The following is a 17882-nucleotide window of genomic DNA, read 5'->3' as shown; positions in this document are numbered from 1 at the left end:
TTTAGTTAAATACATGTCTGGAATTTATAAGTTCTGTTTAATATTTTTAAGTTGTCTGGTAATCTTTACAAGTACTATTTACAAATTATTCATTATGATAAATATCCGTCTTCTAGTTTAATATACATATACACAAATAAATAGAGTTTTTGACCATCTTGCAAATCTCAACATTTTCAGACCCCTGAAACGAAAAAAATTAAGTAAAACCAGAAAATTCCACGTGTGCACGGAGGTGTTTGTTGGTTTCTATTTCATTTAATATCTCAGGATGGGATAAAGATTAAGAAATGAAATTTGGCATGGTAACTGGCACATAAGGAACATCAAAGCTGTTCAATTTTGGTGATTAATTAAAAGATAGAGGATTTCACATTTCATATCTTAAACGGAAGTGGGGGTCAGACGTAATAAAAAAATTTTGCTCATCATTGGCCTTTAATATTTTTAAAAAACATAACTGTTCTCAAAAATCTAGCAATGAGAGCTGTGTAATTTTCCCAGCTGTTATAAGTTTTTATTAAAAAACTTTTATATTATTAAGCAAAAAAATTAGATTGTGTGTGGCACTATTATCAGATTTTGTTATAAATAACTTTACATATTTTTAATTACTATAAAACGGCAAAAAGCTTAGGTGAGTTTTATAAAAAAGTGTAAATGTTAATAATGAACACAATCTGCATTAAGTCATACCCCTCTTGAGATACATGAATCCCCCTCTATTTTCCTACTGACCCCTTTCGACCTCTCACCACCAAAATTTAAAAGCATCAATGCTCCAAATACAAGCCATCGTGTCAAATTTTGTTTCTTAATCTTTACCCCACACTGAGATATTAAGCAAAATAGATGCCAAAATAAACAAAAAAAAAAAAAGAATTTTTTTTTGCCTTTTACTTTTTTTACATTCAGGAGGTCTGAAAGCATGGAGATTTGCAAAAAGCTGAGAGTCAAATTTAGCTGTTGTTGTGTGTACATAACAGCCAGGAAAATAAAATTAAACTCTTTAAACCTTTTGCCATTTTAGAATAATTAACAATACAAAAGTTATTTTTTTTTTTTTAACTAAATCTTGTAACAGATGGCAACACACACAATTTTAACTTTTATGCCAATGCATCTTAGCATTTCTTAAACGTGCACTTTTGCTGGGAAAGTTACACAACTCACCGTCAGACTTGTTTTATATGCAAATACACAAAAAGACACAATCATAATAAGAACAATAAGAAGTCATGATCAAAGAGCCAAATTATTAATCTATCATATATTTAATCAAATTTTAATTTTCAAAAACTTACCCATGATACAACTCTTCCATTGAAACAAGGAAGTCTGGAATTATCATCACTAATCTCTTCTTTCACCACCCTGAAAATATTTTAAGAAATTCATTCATTATTATATTCAGATACAATAGTTCAATAATATGTATAATTACCATATGGTAATAAAATTTAATAAATTATCTTGCATTCAAACAAATTTCTTATTTCTGAAATAAGAACAACAACTTAAAATCGTCATCTAACGGTTTGAAATTTCTTAAAAATTTGATGACGATACTGTTTAACGTGTCATTTATTTGTATTTGATGTGTGCAAACACAATCGAGCCTCATTACATTATCAATTTATATGACATTCATGTTAATGCAGAGTACATCAGCAGTCCCGCAGACAAGGATAGACATTTCAACATTGACAAGTTTAGTTAATACGTAATATAAAATGTGTTGTGCTTCCGTGAGTGCAATAGTAATTATATTATGTTGTTTAATAGGAAGGGCACTGCTTCTTGGCTTTTCCAAAGTCACTTCGAGAAACCTGGAAGCGGTGCACTTCTGCAATGCCAGTCTGTATTGCATTGCATACTTTGGCTCACATCATGTGAGCCGAAGTACAATGCAGAGGGTGGTGAGGGGCATGTATTTTGATTCTAGCATTGGCCAGAACTTATAACGTCAATATTATAGTAGCCACTGGCAATGTTATTCTAACGATGCTTGTTCCGACACAAAAAAAGTACACTTTCTCTTATAATTAGTACTTTATACACCACGACAATGCCAAATGATTACGTTAAGACAGTTAAAGTGGAAACTGGAAGTTAATAAGACTGGGGATTAAAAATTTAGTTTTAAAAATTATTAAAACAGTTAAAATAATAACTAACAGAAATAACAAACAACCAAATTACAATACAGTAATACCTCGACTTACGCAAACCTGGAGTTACGTGATTTTCAAATCTCGCTGATTCGTCTTTTGTTTGAGTGCCACGTAACTCTCAATTACTCACTTGCCCCACACTATTGTTCAGCTTACATGTTCAGACTAGTCGTGCGGAATCGACACATAGCTACAATTTATTTTGTGTTATTTATTTCTGTGTTTGTTATATCTACGGAGACTTCAGAGACTCTATGTGGTGATTTCTTGTAACCATGAATGAATCAAAAGACGAGATAAGATTAACAAGAACATTTATTAGCTTACACACATCCGACTTGGATTTTACACAAATTGCGAAATTATACCCTGACTTACACGGTTATCGCTTGGTCCCACCTATCGCATAAGTTCGGGGTATTACTGTATTACATATTGTAATTAGTTCATAATTTTAAAAGTAGAAACAAACCACTTCCATCAGAATAGAATCAAAGCATATAAATTATTTTGAAATTCATAAAGTTTTTGTGTGTATCCAGCTTCCAGATTTATTTTGAGAGATAGGTCAGTCTGTTATATCCAGTACTTACAATTGTCTTTCTACCAACTCTAACAGATGTCGAAAAAAGAGCATCGATTCTTTATTTATGCCATCGTAGAATCATGCATACTGTGCACGTGGGTCAGTGATTACAGTTTTCTTTGAGCTACTGTATCTCAATAAAGTGTGTATTTGAATCAACATGGAAGTTTATTTGTTTATTATTTTTAATTTCTGTATCATTAAAGTTAAAGGTCAACAAGTCAAAATATATGGTTATCTTATATTGTTCCTCTTACAATCTAGCTTTACAAGATTACATAGTTTCTTCTTTTATCTATCACAGGAATGGAGGCTGAATTATTACAGCATATGTACAGGAACATAAACCACGATCATTAGAAATATTACATTGTTTCTACCAACTGCACATTGAATTATAACTGTTCTGATAGGAGCCAAAGTTAAATACATCTTTGGCACATGAGATCAAAATGAACAATCCCATTGTCCTCTCACCTTTTACACCGAGGTTATTTGCTTTTGTAAAGGTACATAAACCAGGAAGAAACTTAAGATTGGTTGTAGATAAAAGTTATTTGCCTACCATTCATGTTGCATTCTTAACAAATTTATTACTGGGCACCTTCCCACATATCACTACAGCATTATGCAACCATTAACTCTCATTTTAGAAAACTCCAAGACCTTGTACTTTTTGAAGAAGAATATATTAGAGTCCTTGACTTTGAAGCCTTATATCCTTCTATAAGATCAGAATCATGTTTTTGCCATCTCAGGGACTTCCTCCTACATAACATCAAGCACTCTTCTAGACTGCTATTGCAAATCTTGGAATTAACATAAGTAGCCACATATTATTCTTTCTTTGTATCTGATGGCATCACCTACATTCAGAATAGAGGCACATGTACAGACAGCCTCCTCTCTGGAACCCTATGTGAGTTGGTCTTAAGATCTTCAATTTTTACCTAAGTATACATTTAACATCTATTTATATGTTTGATAAATTAATGACATTTCGATCATTTGGAAAAGATGCTTTGACGTCTGGGAATTTGTCATCTCAACTCCCTTGCTCAACCTTACACCTGGAGCAAGAAAGTGACTGTAAAGCACACTCCCTGGACACTTTTTTCTGTTTTCATAGTAGTTAAAACCAATATCTGTAGAAGATGCACCTACAGTCCACTCTTCATTCCCCAAGCCTCCCATAACCCTTTGCACTATAAACTGGCAGCATTTAGGGCTATAATTAGAAAGGCCAATACTTATTGTCAAGATATCTGGGACAAGAATGCAAGGATTTAAATATGTCAGAAAACTTGCACAATGGTTTGGGATTTAAACCTATCACATAATCTATGCCATAACAGATAAGTTGCACTTGGAACCAAAAGTCATCACAAACTCTTCAAGCACTGATTATACTGTGATGGAGTACACTAGATCCCCACAAAGTCTACAAGGAGATCAATAAAGCCACTGGCAGAAGGATCATATACAAAAGGAATACTATCTGTAAGCTACTATGTAATGAAAAGGACCCTCCCAACCCCATTAATATCCAAAGAGTATATGCTTTTCCTCTCAATGACAAGAGAATCGCACACGACCTTCAATATATTGGGGCCACTTTAAAATCTTTTTATGCTAGACTGAAGAAGCATTAATATAACATCCAGAAATGTGAACCAGTCACAGCCCTTGCTGCCTATGCTCTCTCTGATTCAGATGATGTTTGCTGGTAACATGCTAAAATTATCAGAAGTATTAGAAATAGACATCACATGTTACATGGAAACTCTATACATTTATAGATGTGCTGCAACAGGGTCATTCCATCAATTATAAGAATATCAATGCCCTCTCTGTGGCTTGGAGTCTGCTTTGAATTGAACTTGACAGATTTTAAACCAATGTTTACTTCTCTGAAACTTATATGCATCTTACATTTGAAGTAAAAAAAAAACAATTGGCTGCCATACCAAGTAGATCTAATGATGCATTAAACATCAGTAATATATTTTCACTACACTACTTAACACTTTTGCTGCAATTTTCCCTCATGAGACCTTTGTTATGATATGCCAATGATGCCATTTTGTCATTTGAATACTGGAAGTTTATGAATTAAAATGAAAGATTCTTATATATGAAGAAGAGCATGGAGATAAAACTGCTGAACATTAATTACTTATTTTACAGTATATACATTGTTTTCTCTAACTTCTTGTTACCTAATAAACATTTAAACGTCTTCAACTTCCTTATTTAAGATTCTGGATGAGTGAGTTGACAATCTTCACAGATTTTAATTTGGCATATATTTTGATTTTTTCAAATTGCATTATAGTGAAAATGCATAAAGTGAGATTGTATATAATGAGGGATATCTGTACATCTTTCTTCTTACATTTCAAACAATGAATTAAACAATACAAGAAATTAGTAGATATTTTAAAATTTATTTATTTATCAAGAGCTTTAAAATATAATGTATTCAATAGAAAGGGAAGGATTTGTTCAAGCAGAAAGGCCAATAAAAATCTAAAGCCAAAAATGGCACAAGAATTATTCTACATATATTAAAAAAACAGTAAAAAAGATTTGGGGTGTGATGTGTTTGAAATACAAAGAAGTAATTTATCAAGCAACACAAATTTGCGGTTACTCGAGCAGCCATCCACACATTCCACAATAGAAAATGACGCAAATTAAGAATATCACGCAAATAAAACACCTTTGATTTTAAGCTAAAAATGAATAATACAACGAAGTCAAAAGTCTACTTGTTTCATAATAGTTAGTGCTAATTATTAATATTGCTTGTCATTATGAAAGAAGGTCGATTATAAAATTAAGGTTAATTAAATAATTTAATACATTAGATTAATAATTAATTTATATTAATATATTAGATAATACAACTAATCACATAGTTAAAAAGTGGTTTACTTTGTGTCTATATTTCCTTATAATTGTATATTTAATTGGAGTAAATTGCAGAAATGCTGAAATAGTTCCTATCTAGAAACTGTTCAGTTATTATTATTATTCGATTCAAATGCAGAGTGTTATCGATAATGAACGAGGAAGTCCCAAAAAAATGTTTTATCAGTTAATAAATGTTGATTCCTATACTTTATATAGTGTTTCTGGAAATCTATTTCCATTTTATGTGAAGTCGCTAAACTTGGAAATCACATATTTGATATTACCTAAACTTTTATAAGTTATTTATTTAAAATTTATCCAAAGCTGAAAGATAAAAATTATAAGTGAAGGTAAAGCATGCTTTCCTGACATTACACTATGTTTACACAGTTCATCTTTCTAGCCGCAACAGACAATAAACCTGACTGTTTTCTTTGCACCGATCGCAAGAGCCACCCAATGAGAGTGTTGAATATAGTAATGGAGAAAGAAGGCATTCTGTCAGAATTTGGGGAAGCTTGTTACGTTCAACTGATCGGGCAATATGGTTCTTTATGGAATGTAGATTTTATACACCATTATCAAAGATACTTAAAAAAACAAGACTTGGAGAGAAATTAGCAAAAATTTAGGAATCAAGATAAGTTATATGCTTAAAAAGTTGTTCAATTTGCTTCAAGTTCAAAATTCATCCTAAAATTATTCCATTCCTACCATTATAAGGATTCTGCAGTCTTGGCTTTTAGATGTAAAATACCAATACTGTTATATTATAGACTTTGCAGAAAAAAACTACATTTATGTGTTGCTGCTGATTATCAGTATGCACCCACAAGGAAATATAGTACTATTGCCTACTGTATGTTACAATCACTATCAATCAAATTATTTTTTTCTGCATTATTAACTGTAGATAACATTTTGTTCATTACTGTGCATTTCAAAAATTTTCTAAAAGAATTAATGGTCTTTCATTGACATTTGAGATTATGATGAAGCCAACAGAGGATTACAGTCAAAATAATAATCTTCCTGTCTTTTTAAGTTTTTTCTTTTAGAGTTTGAATCAAACAGAATATAATACAATATAATATAACAAGTCTGAGATCTATTATGACTAAGGTCATGCTGTAACCAGCTGATTTTATTACTTAGGAATACAGTCGACCCCTCTATAATGAGTGTTCATATAATGCAGATTCGTATATCACGGCGAAATAATTGCGACCGTATTCGTATAAAGACGCTAAAAGAGACTCGTAAAATGCAATAAAATGTCATCGCCGACTTGTGTCGGGATAGGATTGGTCAAATCTGGACCAATAGTGGACGAGCAGCCAAACTACTTACACGCTACGGAGAGTTTAGGCGGTTAAGTTGAGTTTACTATCGTCTGTACAGTATATAAATTAGGTACTGTAAGTCTAATACAGTACTGTAATTTTATACATTTCTTGTGAAAAAAAACATTTCTTATTCAACGGCGATAAAAATTATTTATATTAATGATGTCTCCGAAGTTCAACAAAGTTTTCGCAGAAAAATAAGTCATCAGAAAACTTTCATCATTGCTAATGCTTGTTTTCGTCGCAGAGGGACGCTCTGCGACGAAAACAAGCATTAGCAATGGCGGTGCACACTCGGTAAGTAATCCTACAATTTTTTGTTTATAGCGTAGTTTATACGGATTATTCCCCAAAAAATTATATGTGTTTTGGAAATGTTGAGTCAAATTAGTCTAGAATCAATTAATTTTATAGAAGAAAACCTTTCAAACAGCCGTAGTCATAAACTGCACACGTGCTGGGCTGTGACTGGCTCATGTATTTAAGGATTCCTACAATGTGAAATTCTTATAAAGTGGAACGTATCTACCATGTTATGGGAGGGGGGGTCGACTGTACTGTATATGTAGATCTTTACTTAAAGTGGATTTGTTCTTTATCCTACAGACACTATAAAGAGATATTTGTTTAACTGGATATTCATATATTAAATTAATAAATATATTTTCTTTCTCATCATATTGTACTGTGCATTCATTTAAACATATTTCTTTCTGCTTGAATGTGTTAAAGATGCCATCTGACAGATTCACTTAGAATTTAAAAGGAGGATGCGCACACAACATAGAAAAGCAGCACATTTACATCAACTTTGTTGCTGCCTTTTGCCATGCTGAAAAAGTAGAATGAGATTCAACTTTTGCAGCACTGCAATAGAGAGGCCTTTCCTACAACCAATCACAACTAACTTTGGTAGTTGTTTGTCAAGCAAGTACACATATCACATGTACTTATTTATTGCTGACCTTTGCTACAGTTTTCTAGATACTTTCCAAAATTATTCCTTTAATATAATTTGCTCTATTTTAATAAGAGTTTAAAATTATAAGCATAGTGTGTGACACAGACATATGTAAGCATATTAAAATACATTTATAATTTTAATTTTTATCCCACACTTTCTTTTCTTGGAACGTTGATAAATAGACTCTACAAAAAGTTGTAAATAGAAAACACAAATACATATCCTTCCTCCTCCATCTTGAACACTAAATGTACATGCCAAATAACAAACAACTTTCTGTTTGTGTGGACACGTCTTGTGGTGAAGACGCATTTTGTAATGTTGCATTTTACTTCCACGTCACATTTGTGCATTTACCTTTAGAACATTTTGGAATATCCCTTATTTCCCGAATGCCTACTAACATCATTTAAATGTATGTTATACAGATGCAAATAAATATCACATTATGTAAATATTGTTAGACCCTATCAAAAAAAATCCACAAATATCGTTTTACTGGTAAAGAGCAAAAAGTGGCTTTCACAAAAGCTGTACGTATCATAATGTCTGTAGGATAAAGTACAAAGTGTAATATTAGGTTCTGTAGATAATTCAAGAGCTGTTAAAGATGAAGAAATAGTTTTTAATGCCAGTCACATAATATTATGTGGATTAACAATAGAAAGTGGAAGTGAAATTACAACTGTCAGATGATGTTTACAAACAAGAAAATTATATAGCAATTCTCACAAAATTTCAGTGAAATTGTCAAAAGATGTTTATGAACGAGCAGCAAAATGTAGCTGTAAAGCTGGCAAAGCAAACAAATGTAAACATTATTGTATTTTAATATATGTAAAAGAGTTTGCATTTACTCATAGACATACTCAATTTTGCTTTATTAAATAATTCGCAGGCAATTTGCTAATTGATTTACAGAAATAAATACTGTCTGTCTGATAAGATGATGTTAATTTATACCTTTCATTTTTGAACTGATTATCTTGTTTTAACCATACCCTTTATCTTGTCTGTGGTTCCAAGCAAACTATTTTAGGTAGTAATTACTAGACTTCCAAGTATTTCTTCCATGTATATCAATGAGTTAAAAATACTTGATATTTATTTTTCTTCTTAATAATTAAATTTACCTGGGTAAAAATCTTTGCAAAAAAGTGCTCCAAAAACACCACCATCCCTGATGTTATTTTGTTCCTATTCTTAATATTCTACATTTTTTTTTTAATTTGAATTCATTGGAAACTTATACATTGTAATATCTTCACTTCTATAATTGCTGCAACCAAAGACTGAGTGTTATGAGATTTTTATTTTTGTTTTTTTACTGATGCCACATTTATATGTAGTTAAGACAAAGTAGCATGACTTTGTCCTATTTGTTCCAGAGTATAAGTTCCAGATATGGCTGGCAAATGTCAGCTTTATTTCAACTGTCAATAAGTTATTTTTCAAATTTTGATTATTTTTATATTTTTGTACCCATATTGTTACAGATAAGTGAAGGTCTACTTTACACACAAAAAGATCTCCATTAGAGTCTTGTCCAGTTGTTGGAATAAACGTGTTACAACTATGTGGTTCAAACTGCATTAAATTTTAATGCGAATGGTTCGGCAATCTTAAGAAACTTATTTAATATTGATATCTGAATGGCGGCAAAGAAGCTTTTGCAAAAGATCAGCTTTTACGACTGGCTTTGGATGGCTTTCTTAAAACTAAATACGACTAGAGTACAATATAATAACGAATATCTGGAGCTTTCCCTAACAACACTGAAGTATCTTATGCCTTTTCCTAGTTCACGTCTTTGCAAAATTGGATTTTCTACACTTGTGAATGTCATTAAAAAAAGTCCAGTGACGAACAAGACTTTACTACAAATTAATTTCTTTCCAACAAAAGTAATTTCATTCATTTCATTAAATTAAACTTGTTTATTATTGGAAATTTAAACTTCAAAATATTAAATATATGTTTAGTTATATGAATCCAATGTAAATACAATAGAAACAATAACTGTGTACTGATAATCATTTTATATGTATAAATATAAAATTATGTAATGTACTCACTGTCCTATGTCATTAAAAATAACTTTTGATAGCTTACAACAAACCTCATCGAACTGATTCAATTGAAATCATATCAAACAAGATTTTTCATTTAAAATAACAATCCAGAATATAAATAAATTACATTTGTGATTTTAATTATCCAATTACTGGTGGACATTGTCTTTTACATAATTTGCTGCAGTTGCAGAGTGAAATAAAAGATCGAATCTCGACATGTTTTAGACAAGTTCCTGGTGTGGAAAAAGGTCACGTGAAGATGCCATTTTGGATAGCCTACATTTATGATTTTAAACACTATTTTGTACAGGTATCCCTTGCTTAATACAGGATTTGATTAATGCGCAAAATTAATTGAGGAATCCCTTTATATATGCAACAGAAGTTTTAATTAACGTGGCTTTAACAGTTGTCTTTACTTAACATAGATACCGTATTTGATTAATGAGATTTTGATATATGCAGTAACATAAAGGAATTAATTGCTTTAATCAAGAGATACCTATATTTGAACAGAACAAGCTAGTTTTTTAAAATTCTTCCAGCTGAATACATGAAAATTTGAAATTTGATAATAAAACTTAAAAGTTATTAAAATTAAAATTATTTTAAACAAAAAATGGAACACTTTTTACATTAGTCGATAGTTTTATGATTTAAATTGATTAAATAAATGTGATCTGTAGTTTGGGAATGTTGAGGTGGCACTTTTACAAGGTAGGAAAGAGATATAGAATGCTTATCATAAGAATAACATTCTTCTACCCTGACATTATTTAAGAATTAATGTGCAGGACCAGAAGAGTTCATAATCTTGCTCTAGGGCTCTCTTGGCCAGTTCTGTGGTATATCTGTTTTAATGGCATAAGACAGTGAATACATTCAGCATAACTACTTTAGCACGAGGTATGTTTGTCATCTCATAAATATATTACTATATAAACATTTATTGAAACAAACACTATTTAATTTTTTAAGAGGAGGTCATGGATATTGGTTCAATTTGACGAGTTAAGACAACACAACATGCGGACAATCTGCAAAGAAATGGGTGCATTGTGAGAGGACTTTTCTATGGAAACCTTCACACAATCAGCGCATTGGTTAGACACAAAGCCAAGATAAACCTGAGTGTTCAATAGTTTTATCCTATAAGCTACTGATAGGCTATGCAGATACTAAATGTTTTGGTAACACTGTCTTAGAAAATCCTAAAGTAAAAGAAATTTTTTACATTATAATGACATCTTACACTAAAAAGTCTAAGGATTCAAATTAAATCATTAAAATTTACACCACTTTGTTTTCTGAATATATTTATAATTATTTTATAATATTTTTACTTTGTGTAAAGAACAATATGTTGAAAGTTTCAACAACTTCATGACTATTTTACAGAAATACTGCAATTTTATTTATATTTAGTACTCTAATGATGGATTTGGTTATGAATTTTTCACTGTTCAAATGATTTTTACAGTTAATAAGTTATTTATATACAAAAAATTACAATATACTTTATATATACATATTTATAAACAAATGTCTTTGCATTATTTAATATTAGTTTAAAAAATTTTGAACCTATGTTGTTCTAATGATATACAGTGCCGGACTACTCAGTAGATGAATCCGAATTGAATTTCTGCCTGTCACAATTTGTATAAATGTGAGATCAGACTCCTTTCAAAGGTAAGTGCTGGCACAGATCTGGTCATTCCACTTCTCAGGCCAAGTCACAGTCTTTCTTCAGTGCACCTTCATGATACAGTTGTAAGAAACATCTTTACTTTTACAAGTTTACACTGATTTTATTACATCTAAGTTTAATACAAACTATTTCCATAGAAAATATTTTAAACAATAACCAAACACCTTTATCGTTGCTGAGAAAGTTTATTTAAAACAAATGTTTTCGACCTATTGCATAGGCCATCTTCAGGTTGAAAACGGACAATTGGAAGATTTCGTTCCATAAGATCGAATACAAATATTTAAATTAAAAAAAAAAAAAAAAAAACTGACAACGGATTAAAAAAATAATATAATAGTAATGTATAAAAATATATATAATAAAAACAAATAATAAAATAAAAATAAACTCAGAAATACTACTAAATTATACATTACTAGTGTATTATTTTTTAATCCGTTTTCAGTTTTTTTGAAATTTAAATATTTGTATTCAATCTTGTGGAACGAAATCTTCCAATTGTCCGTTTCAACCTGAAGATGGCCTATGGAATAGGTCGAAAACGTTTGTTTTAAATAAACTTTCTCGGCAACGATAAAGGTGTTTGGTTATTGTTTTTTGCTGAGCATGCTTTATTTGAAAATATTTTAGTTCACAGTGTAATTAGCCACACTTTAAACAACATTAATACTTATACCAATTTGCAAAAATTAGTGTTACGGTTAAAAAGTTTTCCTTTTCCTTAATTTCAGATGAAGGAAATAAGTTCATTTTGTTTTATATCATCTTCATTTATATGTAGTTGTAATGCATATACTGCATAAAAGTTAAAATTCCATGCATGTGTTGGTGTCTATTTTGTTTAATATCTCAGAATGGGGTAATGATTTAGAAACAAAATTTGCCATGATAGCCCGTGTATAAGGGACATTGATGACATTAAATTTTGGTGGTGAAAGATCAATAGGGTGGGCACATGTCACATCTCGAGTGGGGTTGGCCTATGAAAATTTTACTTATTAGAATTTACAAATTTTTTTTATAAAACTCATTTCTATCTCAAAATTAGGCTTTTTGTCATTTCATAATAATTAATAATACAGGTATACCTCACCTTACGTCGGTAACTGGTTCCAGGAAAACGACTTAAGTCAAAAAACGACGTAAGTCGAGGTATACCTGTATAACAAGTCTTTTATAACAAACTCTTCTAACAGATGACACCACATACAATTTTAAATTTGTTTGCCAGGAAATTTACACAACTTGTTGGTAGATTTTTTTCAATATACTGTTTATTAGCATTATACGATGATCTTTCATAGTCCATACTTTTCAATCAATAGCAAAGTATTTGCTTTGTATGTGCATTCAAGCTGCAATTCTTATCTTATCGTGCCATCAAAAATAGAACTTGCACGAAATTATTCTCACCAAACTAACACGTTAAATGGAGTCACATGATAAGGGAATTTTAACTTTTACTTAATTTTTGTATCCAATTGTTGATTTTATGTTATTATTTATTCAAATATCAATATAGTTTGAAAGCTGAATGATCTAAAGCAGCGTTTCTCAAAGTGGGCGATAACGCCCCCTTGTGGGCGCTGGAGGCTTTCAGGGGGCAGTAGAAGGCTCAAAGAGAATTGGGGGGNTTGTTCTTTATCCTACAGACACTATAAAGAGATATTTGTTTAACTGGATATTCATATATTAAATTAATAAATATATTTTCTTTCTCATCATATTGTACTGTGCATTCATTTAAACATATTTCTTTCTGCTTGAATGTGTTAAAGATGCCATCTGACAGATTCACTTAGAATTTAAAAGGAGGATGCGCACACAACATAGAAAAGCAGCACATTTACATCAACTTTGTTGCTGCCTTTTGCCATGCTGAAAAAGTAGAATGAGATTCAACTTTTGCAGCACTGCAATAGAGAGGCCTTTCCTACAACCAATCACAACTAACTTTGGTAGTTGTTTGTCAAGCAAGTACACATATCACATGTACTTATTTATTGCTGACCTTTGCTACAGTTTTCTAGATACTTTCCAAAATTATTCCTTTAATATAATTTGCTCTATTTTAATAAGAGTTTAAAATTATAAGCATAGTGTGTGACACAGACATATGTAAGCATATTAAAATACATTTATAATTTTAATTTTTATCCCACACTTTCTTTTCTTGGAACGTTGATAAATAGACTCTACAAAAAGTTGTAAATAGAAAACACAAATACATATCCTTCCTCCTCCATCTTGAACACTAAATGTACATGCCAAATAACAAACAACTTTCTGTTTGTGTGGACACGTCTTGTGGTGAAGACGCATTTTGTAATGTTGCATTTTACTTCCACGTCACATTTGTGCATTTACCTTTAGAACATTTTGGAATATCCCTTATTTCCCGAATGCCTACTAACATCATTTAAATGTATGTTATACAGATGCAAATAAATATCACATTATGTAAATATTGTTAGACCCTATCAAAAAAAATCCACAAATATCGTTTTACTGGTAAAGAGCAAAAAGTGGCTTTCACAAAAGCTGTACGTATCATAATGTCTGTAGGATAAAGTACAAAGTGTAATATTAGGTTCTGTAGATAATTCAAGAGCTGTTAAAGATGAAGAAATAGTTTTTAATGCCAGTCACATAATATTATGTGGATTAACAATAGAAAGTGGAAGTGAAATTACAACTGTCAGATGATGTTTACAAACAAGAAAATTATATAGCAATTCTCACAAAATTTCAGTGAAATTGTCAAAAGATGTTTATGAACGAGCAGCAAAATGTAGCTGTAAAGCTGGCAAAGCAAACAAATGTAAACATTATTGTATTTTAATATATGTAAAAGAGTTTGCATTTACTCATAGACATACTCAATTTTGCTTTATTAAATAATTCGCAGGCAATTTGCTAATTGATTTACAGAAATAAATACTGTCTGTCTGATAAGATGATGTTAATTTATACCTTTCATTTTTGAACTGATTATCTTGTTTTAACCATACCCTTTATCTTGTCTGTGGTTCCAAGCAAACTATTTTAGGTAGTAATTACTAGACTTCCAAGTATTTCTTCCATGTATATCAATGAGTTAAAAATACTTGATATTTATTTTGCTTCTTAATAATTAAATTTACCTGGGTAAAAATCTTTGCAAAAAAGTGCTCCAAAAACACCACCATCCCTGATGTTATTTTGTTCCTATTCTTAATATTCTACATTTTTTTTTAAATTTGAATTCATTGGAAACTTATACATTGTAATATCTTCACTTCTATAATTGCTGCAACCAAAGACTGAGTGTTATTGATGAGATTTTGATTTTTGTTTTTTACTGATGCCACATTTATATGTAGTTAAGACAAAGTAGCATGACTTTGTCCTATTTGTTCCAGAGTATAAGTTCCAGATATGGCTGGCAAATGTCAGCTTTATTTCAACTGTCAATAAGTTATTTTTCAAATTTTGATTATTTTTATATTTTTGTACCCATATTGTTACAGATAAGTGAAGGTCTACTTTACACACAAAAAGATCTCCATTAGAGTCTTGTCCAGTTGTTGGAATAAACGTGTTACAACTATGTGGTTCAAACTGCATTAAATTTTAATGCGAATGGTTCGGCAATCTTAAGAAACTTATTTAATATTGATATCTGAATGGCGGCAAAGAAGCTTTTGCAAAAGATCAGCTTTTACGACTGGCTTTGGATGGCTTTCTTAAAACTAAATACGACTAGAGTACAATATAATAACGAATATCTGGAGCTTTCCCTAACAACACTGAAGTATCTTATGCCTTTTCCTAGTTCACGTCTTTGCAAAATTGGATTTTCTACACTTGTGAATGTCATTAAAAAAAGTCCAGTGACGAACAAGACTTTACTACAAATTAATTTCTTTCCAACAAAAGTAATTTCATTCATTTCATTAAATTAAACTTGTTTATTATTGGAAATTTAAACTTCAAAATATTAAATATATGTTTAGTTATATGAATCCAATGTAAATACAATAGAAACAATAACTGTGTACTGATAATCATTTTATATGTATAAATATAAAATTATGTAATGTACTCACTGTCCTATGTCATTAAAAATAACTTTTGATAGCTTACAACAAACCTCATCGAACTGATTCAATTGAAATCATATCAAACAAGATTTTTCATTTAAAATAACAATCCAGAATATAAATAAATTACATTTGTGATTTTAATTATCCAATTACTGGTGGACATTGTCTTTTACATAATTTGCTGCAGTTGCAGAGTGAAATAAAAGATCGAATCTCGACATGTTTTAGACAAGTTCCTGGTGTGGAAAAAGGTCACGTGAAGATGCCATTTTGGATAGCCTACATTTATGATTTTAAACACTATTTTGTACAGGTATCCCTTGCTTAATACAGGATTTGATTAATGCGCAAAATTAATTGAGGAATCCCTTTATATATGCAACAGAAGTTTTAATTAACGTGGCTTTAACAGTTGTCTTTACTTAACATAGATACCGTATTTGATTAATGAGATTTTGATATATGCAGTAACATAAAGGAATTAATTGCTTTAATCAAGAGATACCTATATTTGAACAGAACAAGCTAGTTTTTTAAAATTCTTCCAGCTGAATACATGAAAATTTGAAATTTGATAATAAAACTTAAAAGTTATTAAAATTAAAATTATTTTAAACAAAAAATGGAACACTTTTTACATTAGTCGATAGTTTTATGATTTAAATTGATTAAATAAATGTGATCTGTAGTTTGGGAATGTTGAGGTGGCACTTTTACAAGGTAGGAAAGAGATATAGAATGCTTATCATAAGAATAACATTCTTCTACCCTGACATTATTTAAGAATTAATGTGCAGGACCAGAAGAGTTCATAATCTTGCTCTAGGGCTCTCTTGGCCAGTTCTGTGGTATATCTGTTTTAATGGCATAAGACAGTGAATACATTCAGCATAACTACTTTAGCACGAGGTATGTTTGTCATCTCATAAATATATTACTATATAAACATTTATTGAAACAAACACTATTTAATTTTTTAAGAGGAGGTCATGGATATTGGTTCAATTTGACGAGTTAAGACAACACAACATGCGGACAATCTGCAAAGAAATGGGTGCATTGTGAGAGGACTTTTCTATGGAAACCTTCACACAATCAGCGCATTGGTTAGACACAAAGCCAAGATAAACCTGAGTGTTCAATAGTTTTATCCTATAAGCTACTGATAGGCTATGCAGATACTAAATGTTTTGGTAACACTGTCTTAGAAAATCCTAAAGTAAAAGAAATTTTTTACATTATAATGACATCTTACACTAAAAAGTCTAAGGATTCAAATTAAATCATTAAAATTTACACCACTTTGTTTTCTGAATATATTTATAATTATTTTATAATATTTTTACTTTGTGTAAAGAACAATATGTTGAAAGTTTCAACAACTTCATGACTATTTTACAGAAATACTGCAATTTTATTTATATTTAGTACTCTAATGATGGATTTGGTTATGAATTTTTCACTGTTCAAATGATTTTTACAGTTAATAAGTTATTTATATACAAAAAATTACAATATACTTTATATATACATATTTATAAACAAATGTCTTTGCATTATTTAATATTAGTTTAAAAAATTTTGAACCTATGTTGTTCTAATGATATACAGTGCCGGACTACTCAGTAGATGAATCCGAATTGAATTTCTGCCTGTCACAATTTGTATAAATGTGAGATCAGACTCCTTTCAAAGGTAAGTGCTGGCACAGATCTGGTCATTCCACTTCTCAGGCCAAGTCACAGTCTTTCTTCAGTGCACCTTCATGATACAGTTGTAAGAAACATCTTTACTTTTACAAGTTTACACTGATTTTATTACATCTAAGTTTAATACAAACTATTTCCATAGAAAATATTTTAAACAATAACCAAACACCTTTATCGTTGCTGAGAAAGTTTATTTAAAACAAATGTTTTCGACCTATTGCATAGGCCATCTTCAGGTTGAAAACGGACAATTGGAAGATTTCGTTCCATAAGATCGAATACAAATATTTAAATTAAAAAAAAAAAAAAAAAA

At 30.5% G+C, this 17882-nt stretch overlaps 1 protein-coding gene across 3 annotated transcripts in view; it reads right to left on the bottom strand.

Moving 5' to 3' along the window:
* Positions 1-17882, bottom strand: part of LOC111612719 (segment polarity protein dishevelled homolog DVL-3-like) — a 28515-nt gene that overhangs the window by 5295 nt on the left and 5338 nt on the right. For all 3 annotated transcript variants that reach the window (XM_023353958.1, XM_023353959.1, XM_023353960.1), the window contains exon 2: positions 1305-1374. In XM_023353958.1, coding sequence (XP_023209726.1) covers positions 1305-1374 — 70 coding nt within the window. The remainder of the gene's footprint in view (positions 1-1304; positions 1375-17882) is intronic.

The sequence above is a fragment of the Centruroides sculpturatus genome, unplaced genomic scaffold (assembly GCF_000671375.1).
Source record: "Centruroides sculpturatus isolate CEXI.00-Female unplaced genomic scaffold, Cexi_2.0 scaffold1772, whole genome shotgun sequence".
NCBI classification, from domain to species: Eukaryota; Metazoa; Arthropoda; class Arachnida; order Scorpiones; family Buthidae; genus Centruroides; species Centruroides sculpturatus.
Note: the sequence above shows the minus strand (reverse complement) of the source record. Positions and strands in the feature narration are given on the sequence as shown.